This window comes from Bos taurus, chromosome 13, assembly GCF_002263795.3.
Source record: "Bos taurus isolate L1 Dominette 01449 registration number 42190680 breed Hereford chromosome 13, ARS-UCD2.0, whole genome shotgun sequence".
Classification (NCBI taxonomy): Eukaryota; Metazoa; Chordata; class Mammalia; order Artiodactyla; family Bovidae; genus Bos; species Bos taurus.
The window spans coordinates 21,055,993-21,082,584 of NC_037340.1; the positions used below are offsets into that span (position 1 = coordinate 21,055,993).

At 38.4% G+C, this 26,592-nt stretch overlaps 1 protein-coding gene across 3 annotated transcripts in view; it reads left to right on the plus strand.

Annotated features, from left to right (window-relative positions):
* MALRD1 (MAM and LDL receptor class A domain containing 1) overlaps nt 1-26,592 on the plus strand; it is a 554,066-nt gene that overhangs the window by 407,824 nt on the left and 119,650 nt on the right. For all 3 annotated transcript variants that reach the window (XM_015474019.3, XM_015474018.3, XM_010811194.3), the window contains exon 34: nt 11,556-11,757. In XM_015474019.3, coding sequence (XP_015329505.1) covers nt 11,556-11,757 — 202 coding nt within the window. The remainder of the gene's footprint in view (nt 1-11,555; nt 11,758-26,592) is intronic.

The window sequence follows — 26,592 nt, forward strand, 5'->3', positions numbered from 1 at the left end:
AAAAGTAGTAAGAGCAGTGGGAAAAAAATGAGAATAATGTAAGATGGTTACTATATGCTATACACTGAAGTCCTTTACATTGATCTAATCTACCAGACCACCTGACCTGCCTCTTAAGAAACCTATATGCAGGTGAGGAAGCAACAGTTAGAACTGGACATGGAACAACAGACTGGTTCCAAATAGGAAAAGGAGTCCAGCAAGGCTGTATATTGTCACCCTGCTTATTTAACATATATGCAGAGTACATCGTGAGAAATGCTGGGCTGGAAGAAGCACAAGCTGGAATTAAGATTGTTGAGAGAAATATCAATCACCTCAGATATGCAGATGATACCACTCTTGTGGCAGAAAATGAAGAGGAACTCAAAAGCCTCTTGATGAAAGTGAAAGAGGAGAGTGAAAAAGTTGGCTTAAAGCTCAACATTCAGAAAACAAAGGTCATGGCATCCGGTCCCATCACTTCATGGGAAATAGATGGGGAAACAGTGGAAACAGTGTCAGACTTTATTTTGGGGAGCTCCAAAATCAATGCAGATGGTGATTGGAGCCATAAAAGATGCTTACTCCTTGGAAGAAAAGTTATGACCAACCTAGATAGCATATTAAAAAGCAGAGACATTACCTTGCCAACAAAGGTCTGTCTAGTCAAGGCTATGGTTTTTCCAGTGGTCATGTATGGATGTGAGAGTTGGACTGTGAAGAAGGATGAGCACTGAAGAATTGATGCTTTTGAACTGTGGTGTTGGAGAAGACTCTTGAGAGTCCCTTGGACTGCAAGGAGATCCAACCAGTCCATCCTAAATGTGATCAGTCCTGGGTGTTCATTGGAAGGACTGATGCTGAAGCTGAAACTCCAATATTTTGGCCATCTGATGTGAAGAACTGACTCATTGGAAAAGATCCTGATGCCAGGAGGGATTGGGGGCAGGAGGATAAGGGAACAACAGAGGATGAGATGGCTGGATGGCATCACCAACTTGATGGATATGAGTTTGAGGGAACTCTGGGAGTTGGTGATGGACAGGGAGGCCTGGCTGTGCTGCAAATCATGGGGTCTCAAGGAGTCGGACACAACTAAGCGACTGAACTGAACTGAACTGAACTGAATCCTCAACCATCCAGTGAGGAACATAATGACATTATCTATACACTTTAACAGTTGAGTAAAATGAGATAGAAAAAGCTTCAGGAATTTGTTCAAGGTCACAGTACTATTTAAGAGATGGCAGGCCATGATGTTCCCACACCCACTGGCTCCAGCCTATGCTTTTAATTAATATGCTTTACTGCCTCCCCAAACTAGATGGGTTTTTATGGCATATTTTATTTTCCATACTTTATTGCTCAAAATCATGTTTTATTCTCTGCAATAATTATTGAAATCTGGTCTTTAAAAGATACTTTGCTTGTTTTATATTCTGCATCTTGTGGTTTTCGATATAAATTTGATTTGAATTACTAGTGTAATTTGACAGAGGTAAAAGAGGAGTGTGAAAAAGCTGGCTTAAAACTCAGCATTCTAAAGATGAACATCATGGCATCTGATCCCATCACTTCATGGCAAATAGATGGGGAAAAAGTGAAACAGTGACAAATTTTATTTTCTTGGGCTCTAAAATCACTGCGGATGGTGACTGCAGCCATGAAATTAAAAGATACTTGTTCCTTCGAAGAAAAACTATGACCAACCTAGAAAGTATATTAAAAAGTAAAGACGTCATTTTGCTATAAAAGGTCGTATAGTTAAAGCTATGGTTTTCCCAGTAGTCATGTACAAATGTGAGAGTTGGACCATAAAGAAGGCTGAGCACCAAAGAATTGATGCTTTCGAACTATGGTGTTGGAGAAGACTCCTGAGAGTCCCTTGGATAGCAAAGAGGTCAAACCAGTCTATACTAAAGGAAATCAACCCTGAATATTCATTGGAAGGACTGATGCAGAAACGGAAGTTCCAGTACTTTGGCTACCTGATGTGAAGAGCTAGCCAACTCATTGGCAAAGATCTGATGCTGGGAAAAATTGAGGGCAAGAGGAGAAGGGAGAGTTAGAGGATGATGGCATTGGATGGCATCACTGACTCAATGGGCATAAGTTTAAGCAAAGTCCAGAAAATAGTAGAGGACAAGGAAGCCTGGTGTACCACAGTTCATGGGGTCACAAAGAGTTGGGCATGACTTAACAACTGAACAACAACAACCAATGTAACAGAAAACAAAACAAAACAAAACAAAAAAAATTGGTGTAACAGTTATTTAAATCATCCTCCTAAACATGGCCCATCACTTCAAGGGAAATAGATGGGACAGTGGAAACAGTGTCAGATTTTATTTTGGGGGGCTCCAAAATCACTGCAGATGGTAACTGCAGCCATGAAGTTAAAAGACACTTACTCCTTGGAAGAAAAGTTATGACCAACCTAGACAGCATATTGAACAGCAGAGATATTACTTTGCTGACAAAGGTCCGTTTAGTCAAGGGTATGGTTTTTCCAGTGGTCATGTATGGATGCGAGAGTTGGATTGTGAAGAAAGCTGAGCACTGAAGAATTGATGCTTTTGAGCTGTGGTGTTGGAGAAGACTCTTGAGAGTCCCTTGGACTGCAAGGAGATACAACCAGTCCCTTCTGAAGGAGATCAGCCCTGGGTGTTCTTTGGAAGGAATGATGCTAAAGCTGAAACTCCAGTACTTTGGCCACCTCATGCGAAGAGTTGACTCACTGAGAAAGACTTTGATGCTGGGAGGGATTGGGGGCAGGAGGAGAAGGGAACGACAGAGGATAAGATGGCTGGATGGCATCACCGACTCAATGGACATGAGTTTGAGTGAACACCGGGAGTTGGTGATGGACAGGGAAGCCTGGTGTGCTGCAATTCATGGGGTCGCAAAAAGTCCGACACGACTGAGTGACTGAACTGAACTGAACTGGAACATGGCACCCTCAGTGTATAGTGTGTGTTTGGTGTTGGATAGGGGTGCCATCAGTATTCCTTTTTTCTATAATTGCCCCTGTGACATAACATTTAATCCTTTTGTTCTGCTGCTTTTGAAGGTTAACTTTTGAATGAGCTGTTCAAGGACAAGAGCCACCAAGACTACATCCTTTTTGTCAAACTTTTCAAAGCCCTTTCTGGTCAGTTTCAGAGTCCTCTTGGGTTTGTTATCTGATCTATATCTGTCCTATTAGAAGAACTGGCCCTTTCAAGGGCCCCCATCTCTCAAACAATGCAAGAGGAAATTCTTTATATTCCCTGTGTTGCTTCTAGACTTCCAAACTTCAGAATAAGACATTTAGGAAATTTCCTGAAAGTCCAGTGGATAGGACTTTGTGCTCTCACTGTCAAGGGCCTGGGTTCAATCCCTGGTAAGGGAACTAAGATTTTTCAAGCCATGTGGCCAAAAAAGAGAAAAGACTGACTTCAATTGAGGCTTGTTTCTTAAATGCAAAATGACCTTAGGCCCTCTAGGGGTGATGCAGAGCACAATAAATCATTGAGGGCCAGGTATTTTGAGGTATTCTAGAAAGGACATCTGATACACAGATTGGCAACTACCCTTATCACCACGTATAATAATATCATAGATAATTGAATTATGAATTAATAAAATATTGTATGTAAACAGTTCCTAGTAATAAAGGAAAATGCATTTTAGACTTAGGTAAGTAAGTAAGGTCACTCAGTCATGTCTGACTCTTTGCAACCCCTATGAATGGTAGCCAACCAGGCTCCTCTGTCCATGGGATTTTCCAGGCAAGAGTACTGGAGTGGGCTGCCATTTCCTTCTCCAGGGGATCTTCCCAACTCAGGGATTGAACTCGGGTCTCCAGCATTGCAGGCAGACACTATACCATCTTAGCCACCAGGGAAGCCCATTTTAGATTATATTCACACAAATCAGGACACTAGATTACCACTTAGTTCAATGAAGTCGTAATTTACAAACTGATAACCTGAATTAATGACTTGCCCCAAGTCTCTGATTTTTACCATGTGATGTTACCACAGAGGCAAGGACCTGGCCTATTTCTTAATTATCACTAGTGCTATAGAAATTCTTCCAGTGATATGTTGAGTAAAAGTATAAATGATAAAAATGTTAAGTGTCAGGAAGGAAAAAATATATTCAAAAAAGTTTAATATATACTTATATTTATAGAACTGTGCATTCAAAATTAAATAGGTTATAGTTTGTATGGCACATGCTTAAGGCAATTTACACATCTGATTTTCTGCTTAGTCCTTTTGTTTATTATTAATGCTTAATTTTAAAGTGCTTTTTTATGATATGTTATTACAAAAGTTGTTGAGAGGCATTATCAGTATTTGGTCTATAATTTTATTCTTTTATTAAACACATTTTAACTGTCCCAGGCTAATAAGTTTGCTCTCATTCCTGTTACATGCTGAACCTCATAGTCCTTATATCTACAAGTGGTGGTACACTGCTTATCAATGACAGCTTTTGAGAATAACCTCAGAGAATCTTTAACAGAGGAAACAACGATACACGCAAATATCCCCAGGCATAAAAAGTAGGAAGTCTGTGTAAATGAGCAGACTTAGCAAATTTCTGCCCTCTAAACAAACTTATCAAACTCTAGAAAATACCCTCCATTTGAGCATTTCATACTATTTTAGCAAAAACATAGTCAGTCATGTACTAAGGCAATAATTCTCAACGTGTACGCATGCTGGTGTGTCAGTCATTTGTAAAATGGGACACAGGTAATACGCAAGAACAGTAGTTAAAATGAACCCAAGTATTTTTCAGTGATTTCTTCCCTTTTTGAGTATAGCTTCAAGATTCTCCCTGTATCAGTGTCCTATATTTCTTCTGACAGGTCTTACTGAATAGAAGACGAGAAAGGTAAGGTTGTACCTGGTGTGCCAGGCATTTTGCTGAGCAGTTCGTGTAACACTGAGGATGCTGTGATGGGGAGTGTGTCCCTAGGAGAATGTGTCCAACAGAATGTTTCATCCAGCGTGTTGTGTAGTGAGAATCATGGGCTTATGTTAACAGCTTAGCAAAGGTGGGTGCACAGACCTTGATGGCAGAGATACTTCAATAGTGCAGACAGAGGAAACAGTGCTGACACGTGCTGTTATCTTTTATTGTATATAATAGGAAAATAAATCTCAGAATGGGAAAAACCTTGCTGTTAGTTTCTATTAAAGTATAAATTAGCAGGCTGAGAAGGCACTCTGTGAAATGCAAAGGTTGACACTCAGGAGAAGGAGCTAATCGAATATGACCTTCAAATTAGACTTTCCCTTTAGAATATAATAAAAGCAGGAAAAGAAAAGTGACCTCAAGTTGAAGAGTTATGCTGCTAAAAATTAAAATCAAGTCACAGTTTTAGGATAGAGACATGGGAATTTGCAAAAGAAGATATTTCTTACACCTGCCTAAAAGCAAGCTAGGTGCAAAGTCACCTTGAGAAAAAACCAAAAGTCAGCTCTGCTTTAAAGTCTGGGTCCCAAGCTGAATATTACTTCTTAAAAAGAGAAAAACACTTAATATATTCATAGTTAAAGCAACTTTTTTTCCCCATTTTTATTTTGTGAAATCCATCAGTCTATTTTCCTGATAGATTTTGGCTTTAATGCTTTGTTTAGGAAGCCTTTTCCTGTCATAAATAGCAAAATATTCTCACTTGTTTGTTATCACATAATTTTGATTTTCAGACCTAACTGATTAATGTAGTCATAATTGATTTTGTGTATATGTGGTGAGAAGTTAGAAACTCATGATTTTCTTTCCAGATACGAAGCTGGTTATTCCAAGACTGTTGATTCAATACTATGCCCTCTCTTTGTTGATTAGACATGCTTTCGTTATCATTGTTAAGTTTATGTATACCTTTGTAAATTTTCTATGGATGTGTAAGAAAATGATTGCTTCTTAGTTGAAACAAAGATAGATAGATACACAGAGATGATAGAAACACAGAGATAAATCATGATCCTCTACAACCTTACTCACTGTTATTGACTTAATTTGACAATTTAGGAAAAAGACATTTTTCCTCCAGTATAAAGTCTCAATTTGGTTTTCTGTTTTTATTGGTCTCAGCTTCTATATTTCAAAGCCATGTGGTGGAATGCATGAAGATTCAAGACAGTTATATGTGTGAGAGGAATTATAATGTTTATCAATTTTAAATATCCCCCCTTTATACTTACCTGAAATCTTATTTTGTTTGTTTATAATACAGACATCCTTACCACTTTAAAAATAAATACTTTAACATCTTATTCATCCCAACAATGGAAACAGTGAGAGACTTTATTTTGGGGGTGCTCCAAAATCACTGCAGATGGTGACTGCAGCCATGAAATTAAAAGACAATTGCTCCTTGGAAGAAAAGCTTTGACAAACCTAGACAACATATTAAAAATCAGAGACAATACTTTGCCAACAAAAGTCCATCTAATCTAAGCTATGGTTTTTCTAGTAGTCATGTATGGATGTGAGAGTTGGACTGTAAAGAAAGTTGAGTGCTGAAGAATTGATGCTTTTGAACTGTGGTGTTGGAGAAGACTCTTGAGAGTCCCTTGGACTGCAAGGAGATCCAACCAGTCCATCCTAAAGGAAATCAGTCCTGAATATTCTTTGGAAGGACTGATGCTGAAGCTGCAACTCCAATACTTTGGTCACCAATGTGAAGAACTGACTCATTTGAAAAGACCCTGATGCTGGGAAAGCTACAAGGCAGGAGGAGAAAGGGATGACAAAGGATGAGATGGTTGGATGGCATCACTGACTCAATGGACATGAGTTTGAGCAAGCTCTGAGAGTTTGAGACAGACAGGGAAGCCTGGCGTGCTACAGTCCATGGGATCACAAAGAGTTGGACACAACTGAGCAACTCATCTAGAGCCAGACATCCTGGAATGTGAAGTAAGTGGGCCTTAGAAAGCATCCCTACGAACAAAGCTAGTGGACGTGATGGAATTCCAGTTGAGCTATTTCAAATCCTGAAAGATGATGCTGTGAAAGTGCTGCACTCAATATGCCAGCAAATTTGGAAAACTCAGCAGTGGCCACAGGACTGGAAAAGGTCAGTTTTCATTCCAATCCCAAAGAAAGGCAATGCCAAAGAATGCTCAAACTACCGCACAATTGCACTCATCTCACATGCCAGTAAAGTAATGCTCAAAATTCTCCAAGCCAGGCTTCAGCAATATGTGAACCATGAACTTCCTGATGTTCAAGCTGGTTTTAGAAAAGACAGAGGAACCAGAGATCAAATTGCCAACATCCTCTGGATCATGGAAAAAGCAAGAGAGTTCCAGGAAAACATCTATGTCTGCTTTATTGACTATGCCAAAGCCTTTGACTGTGTGGATCACAATAAACTGGAAAATTCTGAAAGAGATGGGAATACCAGACCACCTGACCTGCCTCTTAAGAAATCTATATGCAGGTCAGGAAGCAACAGTTAGAACTGGACATGGAACAACAGACTGGTTCCAAATAGGAAAAGGAGTCCAGCAAGGCTGTATATTGTCACCCTGCTTATTTAACTTATATGCAGAGTACATCATGAGAAACGTTGGACTGGAAGAAGCACAAGCTGGAATCAAGACTGCCGGGAGAAATATCAGTAACCTCAGATATGCAGATGACACCACCCTTATGGCAGAAAGTGAAGAGGAACTCAAAAGCCTCTTGATGAAAGTGAAAGTGGAGAGTGAAAAAGTTGGCTTAAAGCTCAACATTCAGAAAACGAAGATCATGGCATCCACTCCCATCACTTCATGAGAAATAGATGGGGAAACAGTGTCAGACTTTATTTTTTGGGGCTCCAAAATCACTGCAGGTGGTGACTGCAGCCATGAAATTAAAAGATGCTTACTCCTTGGAAGGAAAGTTATGACCAACCTAGATAGCATATTCAAAAGCAGAGACATTATTTTGCCAACAAACGTCCATCTAGTCAAAGCTATGGCTTTTCCTGTGGTCATGTATGGATGTGAAAGTTGGACTATGAAGAAGGCTGAGCGCTGAAGAATTGATGCTTTTGATCTGTGGTATTGGAGAAGACTCTTGAGAGTCCCTTGGACTGCAAGGAGATCCAACCAGTCCATTCTGAAGGAGATCAGCCCTGGGATTTCTTTGGAAGGAATGATGCTGAAGCTGAAACTCCAGTACTTTGTCCACCTCATGCGAAGAATTTACTCATTGGAAAAGACTCTGATGCTGGGAGGGATTGGGGGCAGGAGGAGAAGGGGACGACAGAGGATGAGATGGCTGGATGGCATCACTGACTCGATGGACGTGAGTCTGAGTGAACTTCGGGAGTTGGTGATGGGCAGGGAGGCCTGGCGTGCTGCGATTCATGGGGTCACGAAGAGTCGGACACGGCTGAGTGACTGAACTGAACTGAACTGAACATCAGTTATAAACAGCTTATGGCTGGATTTTTTTTTCTGTAATCTAAGATGTGATAAATCAGTGCCGTTCTTTCGCATCTATACAAACCATTTTTTGTGTACGTTTTCTATTTGTCTGTTTGTTTGTTTCATTATTTACCGTGTTAGCTCTGTCTTCATTTAGATTGATTGTACTTCCTTTACTTCTTCTTATTTCCTGTGTTTCTACATTCTAATTGCTATATTTTTTTCTGTAAAGTGGACACTTATTTTTTAGTAAATCTCTATAAAATATTTATCCATTTTTGTTGAAAATTAATTGCATACTTTAAACTACCTATCCCGCAAATAAAAAAAAAAAGGACCTTTGGCAAAATTTTATTGACCTAAACTAACCCTCTCAAACAGCTCTATGACTTACTAAAGTTAGGTGCATATTGTAAACGTCATCTACTTTCCTGGCAATTGTATTCTTTAAAATTCCTTTGATATCATCAGTATATAATTATCAATGATAATTATCAAAGAGCATGGTCTTTGCTCACTACTCTTTATTAATCCCTATTGTTGTTCAGTCACTCAGTCATGTCTGACTTTGCGACCCCATGGACTGCAGCATACCAGGTTTCCCTGTCTCACTATCTCTCAGAGTTTGCTCGATGTCCATTGAGTTGATAATCCTCCCAACCGTCTTATCCTCTGTGGCCCCCTTCTCCTCCTACCCTCAGTCTTAATCCCTGTGCAGTCCACTATATTGAATTATTTTTGTTTAATGTGTTCATTAGTTTGCTCTGCTCATGGCCACCATAACAAAATACTTTCTCCAGTAGTATATACCCAACCTCTGTGTTCTAGGTATGCAAGTCTGCATCAATAACTCCTAACAAAATGACTGACCGGGCTTTTCATGGAATTCTTTGATTAATTATAAGCTGGTGACACATGTATAGATTCTTCTCTATGCTGTCCATCTCTTACAGTTATTCCAGAATTCTGCTAGGAACAGTCAATTTTGTGGGTTTTTTTCACCTGTGGATGTTTGCAAATTCCTTAGTTTGGTTTATGTAATTTCTTTTCTTTCTTTCTTTCTTCTTCTTTTTTTTTTTTTGGTTTATGTAATTTCAACCAACAGTTTTCATTTAATTTAAAACTTCCAGAAAGAATTTACCATTTTTGTACATTGGTAGATGTGCTCCTAATTTTCCAGTGTTTCTGTGGATGGAAACATTTTTGAGGTGTATAGATAAACATATGTTTTCAGTTAGCCATCAGAACCAGAAATCATTTTTCCAAATATTTACAATTCTTCAGAATACACTAAAAGAGTAAATCAAATAATAATTCCATTTTTTTTTTCCTGTTTGTAGTTTTACAGTCTAAAATTTCCTTCCTTTTGAGGGAAGATCCTTTGAAGGCGTTTTGAAGGTAGTCTGTACAGTTATATTACTAATTGGGATTAAAAAAAAACAAAACAAAACTTAGAGGTATCAGGCTAACATTGAATGCTACATAGGTCATTCTGCTGTTAAGAGGCACTTTGATTCTGATTACTCCTAAATAGTCTGTCTCTTTCAAAGAATGTGAAGTTAATGTTGTAGTTAGGTTCAGTTCAGTTGCTCAGTTGGGTCTGACTGTTTGTGACTCTGTGGACTGCAGCACACCAGACTTCCCTGTCCATCACCAACTCCCAGAGCTTACTCAAACTTATGCCCATCAAGTCGGTGATGCCATCCAACCATCTCATCCTCTGTTGTCCCCTTTTCTTCCCACCTTCAATCATTCCCAGCATCAAGGTCTTTTCCAATGAGTCAGTTATTCACATCAGGTGGCCGAAGTATTGCAGTTTCAGCTTCAACATCAGTCTGTCCAATAAATGTTCAGGACTGATTTCCTTTAGGATGGACTGGTTGGATCTCCTTGCAGTCCAAGGGACTCTCAAGAGTCTTCTCCAACACCACAGATCAACAGCATCGATTCTTCAGCGCTCAGCTTTCTTTATAGTCCAACTCTCACATCCATATATGACTACTGGAAAAACCAGTAGTTTTCCAAAACTGGAAAAACCAGCTTTGACTAGACAGACCTTTGTTGGCAAAGTAACATCTCTGCTTTTTAATATGCTATCTAGGTAGGTCAGAGAAGGCAATGGCACCCCACTCCAGTACTCTTGCCTGGAAAATCCCATGGACAGAGGAGCCTGGTAGGTTGCAGTCCATGGGGTCGCTAAGAGTCAGACTGAGCGACTTCACTTTCACTTTTCACTTCCATGCGTTGGAGAAAGAAATGGCAACCCACTCCAGTGTTCTTGCCTGGAGAATCCCAGGGACGGGGGAGCCTGGTAGGCTACCGTCTATGGGGTCATACAGAGTCGGACACGACTGAAGTGACTTAGCATAGCATAGGTTGGTCATAATTCTTCCAAGGAGTAAGCATCTTTTAATTTCATGGCTGCAGTCACCATCTGCAGTGATTTGGGGGCCCCCAAAATAAAGTCTGTCACTTTTTCCATTGTTTCCCCCATCTATTTGCCATGAAGTGATGGGACCAGATGCCATGATCTTAATTTTCTGAATGTTGAGTGTTAAGCCAACTTTTCACTTTCCTCTTTCACTTTCATCAAGAGGCTCTTTAGTTCTTCCTTGTTTTCTGCCATAAGGATGGTATCATCTGCGTATCTGTGGTTATTGATATTTCTGCCAGCAATCTTGATTCCAGGTTGTGCTTCATACAGTCCAGCATTTCTCATGATGTACTCTGCATATAAGTTAAATAAGCAGGGTGACAATATACAACCTTGAAGTATTCCTTTCCCGGTTTGGAACCAGTCTGTTGTTCCATGGTTTTTTGGTTTTTTTTGTTGTTGTTGTTTTTTAAGTGGTAAAAAATTCTGGTTGCACGCCTCCTCCAGCTTTTTAGAGACTTGAAATAGTTGAACTTTGGAGCCATATCTAAGTTGGTACACAGAAATCAGTATGACAGAACTAAACAAGGTCTGATTCACCAAAGAAATATAACATCCATAGGCAACCATGCTTTTACACATATAGAAGTATTGTTATTGGGTTGTCACATTGCCAGACTCCGTTCTTTCATTGACAACCTGGATGTCCGTGTTCCTCTAATACCTAAACCACAAAGAGTTGATTTTTTTCTGTTTGTTTTCTTCCCTGTTGTTAGGTGTATACCGTTGACGAATCTGGACTAAACATCCTTATGTGGTCAGTGATTGGCAATAAACGAACTGGTTGGATGTACGGACATGTTCCTCTCTCGAGTAACAGTCCATTTAAAGTGGCATTTGAAGCTGATTTGAGTGGAAAACAGAACATCTTTATCGCCCTTGATGACATCTCTTTTACCCCAGAATGTGTATTTGGAGGTAAGCAATTCCTTCTGAAAATGGGCTGTACAAAGACTGTTTTAGATATCTAAACATAAAAGAATTGGGAATTTCTGAGGAATTCGTTTCTTTTCATGCCGTCTTACTCATGCATTGTAGAAAGAGCAGTATACACAGCTGGAGGTAAAGTGTTTCTCTCCATGAAACTTTATCATGAAATTTCCATATCCTCTAGGCAACAAAGTAGCTTTGACTAAAGTTCTTTAAGAAACCCAGAGAAAATTTAGTTTTCTCAATATAGCTTTGTTGTCTTATTTTTTCTTTTAATTTCCAAAGGTTCACAGTAACTGCCCAAAGACTCTTCTGCTCACCCGTCTTTTCCATCCAGATTAACTTTTCCCCTTCTGTTTCTACATTACAATCTAGAACTCTTATCCTATTGCATCAAGGAAAAAAAAGTCTTGTAATTAACTCCTTTTCTAAGAAATCATACCTTTAACAAAAATCTGAGTTTCTGATGTTTAAGATGCTTCCATTTAAGTGGCTATTTGTTCTCATAAAAATCCTTCACTTTATCAACATTAGAGAGTAGGGTCATTGCCTTTCAAACTGTCCATTAATTTTGTATGCTGCAACTTTGCTGCATTTATTTATTGTTTCCAACAGGGAATTTTTTTGGTGAAGTCTCAGGGTTTTCTATGTATACTATCGCATTACCTGCAAATAGTAACAGTTTTACTTCTTCCATTTCAATGTGGATGCTGTTTACTTTTTTTTCCTCCTGATTGCTGTGGCTAGGACTTCAATATTATATTGAATAAAAGTAGATAGAGTGTGCATCCTTGTCTTGTTCCTGATCTTTTTGGAGGTAAAGTGTTTATCTTTTCATCATTAGGTATAACATCAGCTGTGGGTTTGTCTTCTATGGACTTTATTATGTTGATGTACATTTCTTCTATATTTTCTTTGGGAAAATTCTTAGCAAAAAATGGATGTTGATTTTGCCAAATGCCTTTTATGCATTTATGGAGAGGATCATATGATTTTTTATCCTTTATTCTGTTAATATGGTGTATCACACTGACTCACTTTCAGATTTTCAGTAATCCTTCCATCCCTAGAAGATATCCCAGTTGATCATTACATACAATCTTTATAATGTGTTGTTTAATTTGGTTTGCTAATATTTCATTGAAGATTTTTCATTCATTTTCATCAGGAATATTGACTTGTAATTTTCTTTCCTTATAGTGTCCTTATTTTGTTTATGTATATAATTCTGACCTCACAGAATGAGTTTGAAAGTGTTCTCTCCTCTTCTGTTTTTGGAAGAGTTTGACAAGTACTGATATTAGTTCTTATTTGAATGTTTTGTAGAACTCACCTGTGAAGCCTTCTTATGCTGGACTTTGGTGTGTTGGAAGATTTTTAATTACTGATTCAATCTCTTTACTAGCATCCATCAGCTCAGATTTTCTATTTCTTCCTGAACCAGTCTTGGAAGATTGTGTTACTGAGAATCAATCCATTTCCTCTAGATTGTCCAATGTATTTGGCGTATTATTGTATGTAGTAGTCTCTTATTATCTTTTGTATTTCTGTGTTATTGGTTATAACATCCCCTCTTTCATATATGATTTTATCTGAGTCCTGTCTTTTCCTTGGTGAGTCTAGCTAAAGATTTGTCATTTTGTTTATCATTTCAAAGAACCAGCTCTTGATTTCACTGATCTTTTCTATTGTGCTTTTAGTCTCTATTTCATTTATTTCTGCTCTAATCTTTGGTATTCCCTTCCTTCCACTAACTTTGGGCTTTTTTAGTTCTTCTTTTTGAACAATCTTTCCAGCTACATTTTTTTGTTGTTGCTGTTGTCGTTAAATTGAAAGAAAATAGATCTTTGGGGAGTGAATGCAATTCCAAAAAAAAGAAATGTTATCCTGGGGCATCCCTTTTAACTTGACTTGGTAAATATAAAATGACAGCAACTAGCAAGGTGCCAAACAAAATAATGAAATTCATAAGGAATTCACGGGGAATAGGCAGCCACAAGTTCTTATTTATATTATCACTGCTAAATGACAGTAGCTCTCACCTCATTCTTGAATAGAGATTTTTCTTCTTTTTTCCCATCTCTGGATGTGAACAGAGAGTATTACTCTGGAGCATTCCAGGACTGGTATATTCTCTTGAAGGCAAATTATTTAAAAATGGACATATTTGTCTGTTTTCATCATCTTCATCATTTATATTATCTCCGGTGATGTATTCTATATTCCTAGAGGAGTCCTGTTAAATAGGAGATACTCAATAAACATGTCCTATGAATAAACAATAAATATGTCAAATGAAAAGATGAATAAGTAAAAATCATCAACTGAATTTATATGATACCCCTCTTCACTACCAACAATGAACTCTGCCTCCAGTCTTATTTTCTAACCCTTGTTTTTGGAAAAAGGAAAGAGACAGCAATAGACAGAGCTGTGTGAATTGTCCAATGTACTCTGTGTGACTGTATTGAGAGGTAGAAAGATAACAATTATACTAAAAATTTGGAGACATGAGTCTAAATCATGACTGTATCACCAAACTCTTATATAATTTTCAAAGAAATTTAAACTCCTTAGATCATGTTATATTACCAGGGAGATGAAATAAACAATGTCTTCTCTCTCTTTTAATTCTACTATCTTATGATCATAGGGGATGGGATTTGTAAAAGAGGATCAGGAAAGCAGAAGGAAGGGATAGAAAATGATCTAGAAAAGAAGACAGTCCAGAGAGAATGATGAGGAAGTTCAGAGGGTCCAGGAGTTAGAGCAGAAATGTCATTGTGGGAAGACATAGAAGACTTCTCATTACTTGCTGTGTTTGTAAACTTGAGTAAGTCTGCCCTTCATTTAACCAAAAGTGAAGGGAAAGTTGCTTTGTTGCATCCAACTCTTTGTGACCTCATGGACTATACAGTCCATTCAATTTTCCTGGGCAGAATACTGGAGTGGGTAGCTGCTCCCTTCTCGAGGGGATCTTCCTGACCCAGGAATCAAACTGAGGTTTCCTGCATTGCAGGCAGATTATGAGCTGAGCTCCCAGGGAATCCCATGTAACTAAAGTTTGCTGTGAATCTACTGTGTGCTGCCCTGAATTTAGATTCAAAAGTCATATGTGCCTATAATATTACTGCCAGCTCTCCAGAAGTTTAATATCTAAGGACATATTGGGATAGCAATGCATCCTTGAAAGCTTAAAATAGTAGTAAATGTAATTGAAACTCTCTTAGCTCTAAACTATGGTTCTAAGACAGTTTCATTTGACTTGAAGGCAGCATCAGGCGTAGAAAAGTGGTTTATTGAGCCATCAATGAATATTCCTGAGAAATATTCAGTGGTGTGCTGGTAAGCTAGTTCTCAAGAGGATAAAAAAGCCCCGTGTGTAGCATTTTCCTATTTCCTTGGTGTCGATTCTCCAGCATGGTTAATTTTTATTTACCAGTATGATATCACTGCAGGTTGGTGGGTTTAAGAAGAAAAGCATGCCGTCTTTTTCTTTACATAGGCTGCTCTACACACACTTCAGAGGAAGGATCCTCACTGTTAATGGTGTTTGCTTCCTACCAACACCACACAGGAGTGAAGACCACAGCTGTGGTCCAGGGCGAAGAATCAGTTCAGTTCACTTGCTGTTGTTCTGGCTCTTTGCGAACCCATAGACTGCAGCACACCAGGCTGCCCTGTCCATCACCAATGCCTAGAGCTCACCCAAACTCATGTCCATTGAATTGGTGATGCCATCCAACCATCTTGTCCTCTGTCATCCCTTTCTTCTCCTGCCTTCATACTTTCCAAGCATCAGTGTCTTTTCTAATAAAGTCAGTTCTTTGCACCATGTGGCCAAATTATTGGAACTTCAGCTTCAGCATCAGTCCTTCCAGTGAATTTTTAGGACTCATTTCCTTTAGGACTGACTGGTTTGATATCCTTGCAGTCCAAGGGACTCTCAAGAGTCTTCTCCAACACCACAATTTGAAAGCACCAATTCTTCAGAGCTCAGCTTTCTTTATAGTCCAACTCTTACATCCATCCATGACTACTGGAAAAACAATGGCTTTGACTAGACATACTTGTTGGTAAAGTAATGTCTCTGCCTTTTAATATGCTGTCTAGGTTCAGTTCAGTTCAGTTCAGTCGCTCAGTCGTGTCCAACTCTTTGCGACCCCATGAATCGCAGCACACCAGGCCTCCCTGTCCATCACCAACTCCCGGAGTTCAATCAGACTCACATTCATCGAGTCAGTGATGCCATCCAGCCATCTCATCCTCTGTAGTCCCCTTCTCCTCCTGCCCCCAATCCCTGCCGGCATCAGAGTCTTTTCCAATGAGTCAACTCTTCGCATGAGGTGACCACAGTCCTGCATTTTCAGCTTTAGTATCATTCCTTCCAAAGAAATCCCAGGGCTGATCTCCTTCAGAATGGACTGGTTGGATTTCCTTGCAGTCCAAGGGACTCTCAAGAGTCTTCTCCAACACCACAGTTCAAAAGCATCAATTCTTCGGCGCTCAGCCTTCTTCACAGTCCAACTCTCACATCCATACATGACCATAGGAAAAACCATAGCCTTGACTAGACGAACCTTTGTTTGCAAAGTAATGTCTCTGCTTTTGAATATGCTATCTAGGTTGGTCATAACTTTCCTTCCAAGGAGTAAGCGTCTTTTAATTTCATGGCTGCAGTCACCATCTGCAGTGATTTTGGAGCCCCCAAAAATAAAGTCTGACATTGTTTCCCCATCTATTTCCCATGAAGTGCTGGGACCGGATACCATGATCTTCGTTTTCTGAATGTTGAGCTTTAAGCCAACTTTTTCACTCTCCTCTTTCACTTTCATCAAGAGGCCCTTTAGTTCTTCTTCACTTTCTGCTAGAAGGGTGGTGTTATCTGCATATCTGAGGTTATCGATATTTCTCCGGGCAATCTTGATTCCAGCTTGTGCTTCTTCCCGCCCAGCGTTTCTCATGATGTACTCTGCATATATGTTAAATAAGCAGGGTGACAATATACAGCCTTGCTGGACTCCTTTTCCTGTTTGGAACCGGTCTGTTGTTCCATGTCCAGTTCTAACTGTTGCTTCCTGACCTGCATACAGATTAAAGCATCACTACAAACAAAGCTAGTGGAGGTGATGGAATTTCAGTTACGCTATTTCAAATCCTGAAAGATGATGCTGTGAAAGTGCTACACTCAATATGCCAGTAAATTTGGAAAACTCAGCAGTGGCCACAGGACTGGAAAAGGTCAGTTTTCATTCCAATCCCAAAGAAAGGCATTGCCAAAGAATGCTCAAACTACCGCACAATTGTACTCATCTCACATGCTAGTAAAGTAATGCTCAAAATTCTCCAAGCTGTCTAGATTAGTCACAGTTTTTATTCAAAGGAACACGCATCTTTTACTTTCATTGCTGCAGTCACCATCTGCAGTGATTTTGGAGACCAAGAAAATAAAGCCTCCCACTGTTTCCATTGTTTTCCCATCTATGTGTCATGAAGTGATTGGACCTGATGCCATGATCTTAGTTTTTTGGATGTTGAGTTTTAGGCCAACTTTTTCATTCTCCTCTTTCACTTTGATCAAGAGGCTCTTTAGTTCTGCTTGCTACCGTAAGTTTAGTGTCATCTGCATATCTGAAGTTACTGATATTCTGCCTGTAGTCTTGATTCTAGTTTGTGCTTCACCCAGCCTGTCATTTTGGATGATGTGCTCTGCATGTAAGTTAAATAAGCAGAGTGACAGTATACAACCTCAGTGTATTCCTTTCCAATTTGGAACTAGTCCATTGTTCCATGTCCAGTTCTAACTGTTGCTTCTTGACCTGCATACAGATTTCTCAGGAGGCAGGTAAGGTGGTCTGATATTCCCATCTCTTTAAGAATTATCCATAGTTTGTTGTGATCTACACAATCAAAGGCTTTAGCATAGTCAAGAAAGCAAAAGTAGATGTTTTTCTGGAGCTCTCTTGCTTTTTTGATGATACAACAGATGTTGGCAATTTGATCTCTGGTTCCTCTGCCTTTTCTAAACCTAGCTTGAATATCTGGAAGTTCACTGTTCATGTACTGTTGAATCCTAGCTTGGATAATTTTGAGCATTTCTTCGCTAGCGTGTGAGATGAATGCAGTTGTGCGGTAATTTGAACATTCTTTGGCATTGCCTTTCTTTGGGATTGGAATGAAAACTGACCTTTTCTCTTCCTGTGGCCACTGCTGAGTTTTCCAAATTTTCTGGGATATTGAGTACAGCACTTTAATAGCATCATCTTTTAGGATTTGAAATAGCTCAGTTGGAATTCCATCACCTCCAAGCTTTGTTCATAGTGTTGCTTCCTAAGTCCCACTTGACCTCGCACTCCAGCAAAAAGGCAAAATGGTTGTCTGAGGAAGCCTTACAAATAGCTGAGAAAAGAAGCAAAAGGCAAGGAGAAAAGGAAAGATATACCTATTTGAATGCAGTTCAAGCAAGGAGAGATAAGAAAGCCTTCCTAAGTGATCAATGCAAAGAAATAGAGGGAAACAGTAGAATGGGAAAGACTAGAGATCTCTTCAACAAAGTTAGAGATACCAAGGGAGCATTTCATGCAAAGATGGGCACAATAAAGGACAGAAATTGTATGGACTCAACAGAGGCAGAAGATATTAAGACGAGGTGGCAAGAATACACAGAACTATACAAAAAAGATTTCTATGACCCAGATAACCATGATGATGTGATCGCTCACCTAGAGCCAGACATCCTGGAGTGCAAAGTCAGGGCAAAGGATGGGCATATTTATTTCACATAATGTATCCAGAATATTGCTAATGAAAACTTACCCTATCATAAGGATATTTATAGCATTTGTATCAGTTGATATTTTCAAAGCCCCAAAACGTCTTGGTTATGAATAGCCATAAAGGATATTATCAATATTTTAGTGCCTTTTTTTTTCTCAAATATTCACTTTGAAACCAGTATTTTTTACTCCATTTGCTTATTCCAAGCATACCTCAGGCAGCATATTCTATAGACTTCGCCTTCTTCCCCCACCCCCACCCCCCACCCCCCAGTTCCCTTTTGTTGCTCAGACTGTAGTTCAAGGGCTTCTTATGACTCATCAGAATCTCTCTTATGGCTGCATACCCGATGTGTCTAATTTACTCACACATAATGATCAACTTAATGTTCTAGTCCCTACTGTAGTGTAAGTTCCAAAAAAGTATTTCTTGCAGTTTTCTTATCATAGCAACAGAAAGGTTTTTCTTTTTTATTGCAAGCAACAGTATCTGACTTAGGCTAACTTAAAAGGCAGAAAATAAGTTTATTGAAAGAATATTAGATTACTCCAAAAATTAAATGTAAAACTAAAAGTCTAAGAAAAATGAGCAGAAAGTGAGTAAAACTGCCTAATTCCACTGCCTATGAATACTTCCTTCAGAGCTGACCTGTCTACTTCCCTGCCATCATTATGAGTATTCTCTAATTGTGCCTTTCTCTTTCCCACAAAATTAAAAGAACTGATTGGAAGCATACTATTGACCAAGCCCTAGTCAAATGCCCATGCTTCAGAGTCTTGTAAGTTACTCTTTCATTTCTAATTTCCACATCATCCATCACCTGGATGATCACCATTCCTCTACTTCTTTAAAAAAGTTTATAATCAAGCCTGAATATTCGGTAACCATATGGTTCAATTTATATGGCTGACCAGAAACAATAAATTATCTATCTATATGCCAGTGGTGAGAGAGGAAATAAAACTGAGACTAATCAAAATATAGTAATTCAGACCAGCTATAAAGAAGAAGAAAAATACTTAGAGACTCTCAGTTGCCTGCTGAATACACTGCTTACCCTTTATTGCAGCTCCTGGCTAGGTGTGTGATTCTGGTTCTAAAATGATCCCTTAAAACAGGACCTCTTGCCTTTCTCTAGTCTTGTCCTATATTTTCCTATATTCTCTCCTCTCATCTCATTAACTTTAATCTTACCACTTCTCAGGCTGGGAATGCCCTGTCCTTTATCTCCTCTTGTTAAAATCCTTTTTCACTTTCTAGGGCAGAGCAAAACCGTCATTATCCTTGAATTTATCCTTGATAGTCCCAGCAGGAAGATAAACTCTGTTCCAGATTGTCTTAGACTTAAATTTGCAGCTCTCCTGTAGTATATCTTGCATAGTATTTTGTGATATGTGTAGCTTTTAGTTCTGTCACTTTTAGTTCCTCTACATTGAAAAATTTCCATTATCTTATTTTTTAAAGAAAATTTTGTTGTGTATAAGTGATCTTTAATTTTAGGTTGATGGATAAAAATATAAATTTGAAAAAAGTATATGATATAGAGTAGATATCCATTTTATATCAGAAGTGGTATCATAGCAACTGTAGATAAATAAACCATAGTTTTAATACATGGGTCTGTTTTATAATACTGATTCAGTGAGTCATTCATGGGCCTAATCTTTAAAGGAATAATAATGAATGTACAAAAAGCTGAAGGAAAATTATTGTCTGTTCATTCTGATTCACTTACTGGTTTATAGAATATTATTATGTTTTAAATCTGTTACTGTGGGTTGTGAAGTCCTCACAGTCTGTCAAATAATAGAATAATTCCTCTTTATTCCCAGAAAGGACATTAGATTAGAAGGGAAAAACACAGGAACCAGAAAAATGACATTAAAAGCGAATACCAAGCCAATTTATAGGAGTAAAATCTGGATTCCCTCTTAACTACATTTGGAGGAGCTTGTCTGTTGTACTATGAGGTGGTTCTTACTTGATTTCCTGCTGATCCTCAGACTGGAAGGAATTCTGTTGAATTAGGGGCAAGAAATCCAAATGACAACCATGGAAAAATCAGTCCCAGTAGGAACCATACTCCATTAGCCTGGATTTGACAAGTGCCTTATATTGAACATAACAATAAACCACACTTCTCTGTCTTAAAGGTGAATGCTCTTATGTGAAAAATGATGTTTACCACATAATCATATATATTTTGTACCATAGTATATAAATATATGTATATTTAAAATAAAATATGGAGATTGTTATTTCTCTACTGCACAGTCAGTTTGAAAATGATCATAACCTTTGCTGACTCTTTTCCTTTTACTTGGAAATACTCAGCAGGCCAAATGTTTTACCAAGCCAAGTGTATCTGAGGGATTCTGGGAGTTTTTCAATAGCCAAGGTCAGTCTGGGCCTGTTTAGTTCTCTTGGGCTATTTAAGTCTGTTTCTATTACAGGTCTCCTTATTCCCTGGAACACATATGTTGTTATCTGGAAAACATTCAGATCTACGAAAACAAGGGTGTTTGTCTGTTGCCTAAGAAATAGAATAAGAAAGTGACACTCATTCACTAAGAAATCTATTTTAAGAAAGGCCTTTTTCTTTTCATTGAAAACAAGTGACTTCAACAGAATGCCCGTTTTTCTGATAGCATCTTACTGGCATGGTGAGAATATTTTACTCAGCAAAGACTGACCACTCTTTTAAATAGGAAAATAGAAAATAAAAAACAACTTTCTTGTCTTAACAAAGAGTAAATAAATGGGTTTACATATATGAGTTATCATTTTCACTAATATGAACTTCCTCAAAATAAAAAATATGAGGTTAGAGAAATAAGCAGTTTTTTATTAGAAAAAGGTATAAAGGAGTAATAGACCCATAGTTGGTCTTCTCTGTTGGATGGAGATAATTGATAAGAAGTCAGTTCAAGTTCTAAAATATCCAGATCTTTCATTTTGCCCATTCTGCTGTTTCTGATTAAAATGTAATTAAGGTATGTTAAATAGGCATGCCTCCTATAGAATTCCATATGGAGCAAAATAATCCAACGCATTTTAAAATAATCATTTTTTAATCTTCCCAATAAATCAATTTTTGTCATTAAGCAACGAATGAAGTACTATTTCTATGAGTTCTTTTTGACTTAAAGTGTATTTTTAACTTTTAAAATTTTATTTTACAATGTTGTATTAGTTTCAGGTATATAGCTGTACATTTTAAATGGGTTTATTAGAAGGGCAGAAATTAGTCTTCAAATTATGTGATTTTAAAATTAATAGTAATTCAATCATATAGAACACTAAACTTTAGAGAAAGTTATTCATTCCTATTCCTCAAAAGTTATAGTAAGTTAAACATAGCTGGAAGTATTTGTCTTTGTGCTTAGAGCCAAGGCCCTGTTAACTAAAAGTTATGGGCTATCCCCAGCACTTTCTCTTGGATCATAGAGGCAGTCACTACAGTACAGCTGGGAGATCTCTAAACCACCATATTTAATTCCTGACTGGTCGTCTCTACTGCCCACCTCCATATCTTCATCTTGGTATCTGCCTCTCTCCTTTGACTTTCTCGGGACACGTAGAAAGTCCCCAAAGTAGGTATGAAATTCAGCAATGTTCCCTCACAGACAGATTGCCTGAGACTCTTAGATTGCCTTCAATTGTGTGTATTTGTAGAATGTGTTAAAGAAACAGCTTTCCACTCTCCATCTCAACCCTTCTACACTGAGACAAAGATGTAATAATTGATTGATGCCAAGACACCCTCTCATAATTATAAGTGAAAACCTTCCCACTTACAGGAATGACAACAGCATTCTCTTCTCTGCCTTACCTCAACTGACAGAGTATTGTGCTTAGTCATTCAGTCGTGTCTGACTCTCTGTGACCCCATGGACTGTAGCCCACCAGGCTCCTCTGTCCATGGGTATCCACCAGGCAAGAATACTGGAGTGGGTTGCCATTCCCTCCCTCCAGGTGATCTTCCCAGCCCAGGAATTGAACCCAGGTCTCCCATGTTACAGGTGGATTCTTTACCATCTGAGCCACCAGGGAAGCCCAAAGAGTACAATACAGTCATAACTGAAATAGTCAAAGAGTAAAATACAGTCATAATTGGCAGAGTACAATACAGTCATAACTGAAAGAGAGTCACTATTTCCTCTGCAATTTTAGGCTTAATGGGAGAGCACTGGTGAGGCTGAACCAGGAGTTAAGTCACTGAATAACCACAGGACAGTGGACCTTTATCTTATGAGGACAGCGGACTTCATTGTGTCAGACATTGGAGAACCATTTTTGAGCAGGATTCTTCTTTTGGGAAATATATATTTGAAGCAATGTAAAGCATGGATTAAAAGGGGAGTGTACTTAATAATATTGGCCCTAATATAGAAGTCAAGAGTTTAACATTTGGGGAATTCTTTGACTATTAAAATTTAGTTAATATGGAACTAGAGCTATCAGTGAACAGTAGCAGTACATTAAGTCAAGTACTTTACCTGACCCAACAGTGCATACAAAAGAGGCCACACCAGCATAGATATGGCAGACCAAGAAGTATAGTATAGCATTATCTGGAGATGATAAGAGAGGAATTTATCTCTTATCCACTGGGGTCTCTCTCTGGGTTCCAGGCTTCATGACAAGAAAGGAATGACCAACAACTGTTCTAACATTCCATATTTTATGCATGTTTCCACATTCACATATGTTTTAGATTACTGAAGGGTATAAGTAGGCAGAAAATTCTTCATTTATGCAGTTTCAGACATTTGCAGTGGAATCACTATTTATAGTTAGGAAGGTATTGGCTATCACTGTGGCAAATACTGATGTTGGGTAAAAATGATGTTCTGCTCCTTCGGCTCTTGATTTTCCCCAGTATGGAAACTGTGTTTTTTTATTTTCTCTCACGTCCAGCCTCTGTGTGCTGGGGAGAGAGCGGCTCCATCACAACCTCATGTTGTAGGTAACCCAACATCCACTGCCGTGTGTCTCTCCTCCAGCCTTTCTGTCACTAGCAAAGAGCTTCATGGTTTCAAATAACCTGCCTCTGTGTGTAGTGCATGAGCACATATATCCATACACACAGTTGTTACACAAAAGTACATATATGCATTTATCAGTACTAATCTGTTCAGTTAAGTTTAGTTGCTCAGTCATGTCCGATCTTTGCAACCCCATGGACTGTAGCACACCAGGCCTCCCTGTCCATCACCAACACCTGGAGCTTGCTCAAACTCATGTGCATCGGTGATGCCATCCAACCATCTCATCCTCTGTCGTCCCCTTCTCCTTCTGCCTTCAATCTTTCCCAGCATCAGCGTGTTTTCCCATGAATCAGTTCTTCACATTAGGTGGCCAAAGTACTGGAGCTTCACCTTCAGCATCAATCATTCCAACGAATATTCAGGACTGATTTCCTTTAGGATGGACTGGTTTGATCTCCTTGCAATCCAAGGGACTCTCAAGAGTCTTTTCCAACACCACAGTTCAAAAGCATCAATTCTTCAGAACTCAGCTTTCTTTATAATCCAACTCTCACATCCATATATGACTACTGGAAAAACCATAGCTTTGACTAGATGGACCTTTGTTGGTAAAGTAATGTATCTGCTTTTTAATAGGCTGTTTAAGTTTGTCATAGCTTTTCTTCCAAGGAGCAAGCATCTTTTAATTTCATGGCTGCGGTTGCCATCTGTATGTCTGTGCATATCTGTATGTCTGTATCAATTTTGAACTTGTCTCTTCTATCTTTTTCAATTTCAATAATTGTTACCATTTTTCTTGATTTCTGTGTCATGTAGATATATGGTCTCTTCTCAAATGTAAAACAAATTTAATTTCTAGTATTCTTCTATCTTTATTTTAGCCTTAGCTTTAACTAGCTCTGCCATTCACTCTGAAAATAATTATCACTTTCCATATGGCATCTCTTTTCAAATACTTAGCAGCTTCTATTGGGTTGGCCAAAAAATTTGTTCAGATTTTTCATATGATGTTATGGAAAAACCTGAACAGACTTTTTGGTCAACCCAAAACTTTGGACTCACCTTTTGCAAACTTTTAAATTTCCTTTATTTCTGTTTACTGCGTTAGAGTTTTGACATTTCTGTATAGCCTTTCTAACCACCCACGCAAGTTCTGATTCATCACCCACTCCAGCGCTCCCCATACTGCTCTGTTTATGTCAGGCTCTTCTATCTTCTTTAGTTCAACCTGAAGTCACATTCCATCTTTCTAGGAATATTTAAACTATTAAATATTTAAATGATATAAAAAGATAAAAATGATTCTTTTATGACTCCACATTAAAGCTAAGTATTTTTAATTGAAAAAGAAATATTTTTATACTTTATGAAGTGATTTGCAAAGATATAAAAATTAAATTTTAATTCAAAATGATCTGAAATCAAGAGTTCTGCAGAATTCAGGTTAAAACTTTATCATCTGCTTCCCCTCTTGTAGCTTCCTGTAACATTTTTGAATGTTGTTAATGAAGTATTGGCCAAAGACAAAGAATTACCAATTTATAACTGGCTATCATATTTTACATAAGCATTTTACCATTTATGTCATTGAGTATGGCAAGATTTGGCAAAAGCTTAATTCCTGCTCTTTAAAACTAAAGTTCCCCTGTGCATATTTTTTCTTTCCCTCCAAAACAGGCAATCAATTTTGCTTTCACTAAACATATTAATCATAAAGATCAAAATCCATGAGATTTTCCTTGGGCACTTTTAGACTTTTATTGAATTTACATGAAATTCATGAGAATGCTACACTGTATTTCACTGTAAATCATCAGTATGAAATGTTTTTGCTTTATATTGTTTATAATGTTTATTGCTCTAAAAAAAGGTATTTCAGCTACTACCCAAACTAAGTGAACAATGACACTGAACATCATTTTAGGAGAACAAAGAAATATCCATAGTGTTAGAAATTGTACCTGTCTACATAGCACAATATGAAGTGGAATGTGGTAATGAGAGGAATGTCTTTGATTCCTGGGAATGCAAAAGTTAGTTAACAATGCCTTCAATCAGCTCCAGCCTGCAAAGAGTAGTAAAATTCGCTCAATCGTGTCCAGCTCTTTGCGACCTCATGGACTGTGAATCAGTTGCAAACCACAATGTGAGATACCCTTGGTTTTTGAACCCAACATGCTTTAGACTTGTGATCTATTTGAGAAACATGCCCCTAAAGCTAAGATGATATAATATGTGTGTGAGTGTATGTGTGTACAATTGTACTAAGTCTTCATGGTATCAGGTCTTCACAATTCCCCTAATCAGATACAGCTTGAGAAATGTTGGCTGAACAGCAATAAGTTAAAGATTGAATCATATTGTCAAAATGAATCCACATTTTCTTGCACTGTCTTTCTTTCCACTTTCTCTCTCTGCCCCTGTCACAGTCACCAACATTCCTGATGTCCCTCAATCTCTCTTTCTTACCTTTCATCCTTCCTATTCTCACTTTACTCTTTGAGGTTTATTTCAGTTGACTTTCTGGATGTTGGTTTTCTTTTGCTCTGGTTGTACTTTTGTTGTTCAGTTGCTCATCCATGCCCAACTCTTTGCAACCCTGTGGACTACAGCGTGCCAGCCTTCCCTGTCCTCTGCCATCTCCTGGAGTTTGCTCAAATTCATGTCCATTGAGTTAGTGATGCTGTCTAGCCATCTCATCCTCAGTCACCTCCTTCTCCTCCTGCCCTCAATCTTTCCCAGCATCAGGATCTTTTCCAATTGGGGCTCTTTAATTCCTCTTCACTTTTGTGCCATTAGAGTGGTATCATCTGTATATCTGAGGTTGTTGATATTTTCCTGGCACTCTTGATTCCAGCTTGAAAGTCATCCATTGCCTTTTCTGATCATGCTACATTCCCTCAAAGTAACTCTCACACATAATGAACAATCATGTCCATGTTCAAGGAGGCAAAGTTGGGTTCAGTTCACTTCAGTTCAGTCACTCAGTCGTGTCTGACTCTTTGCGACCCCATAAATCGCAGCACACCAGGCCTCCCTGCCCATCACCAACTCC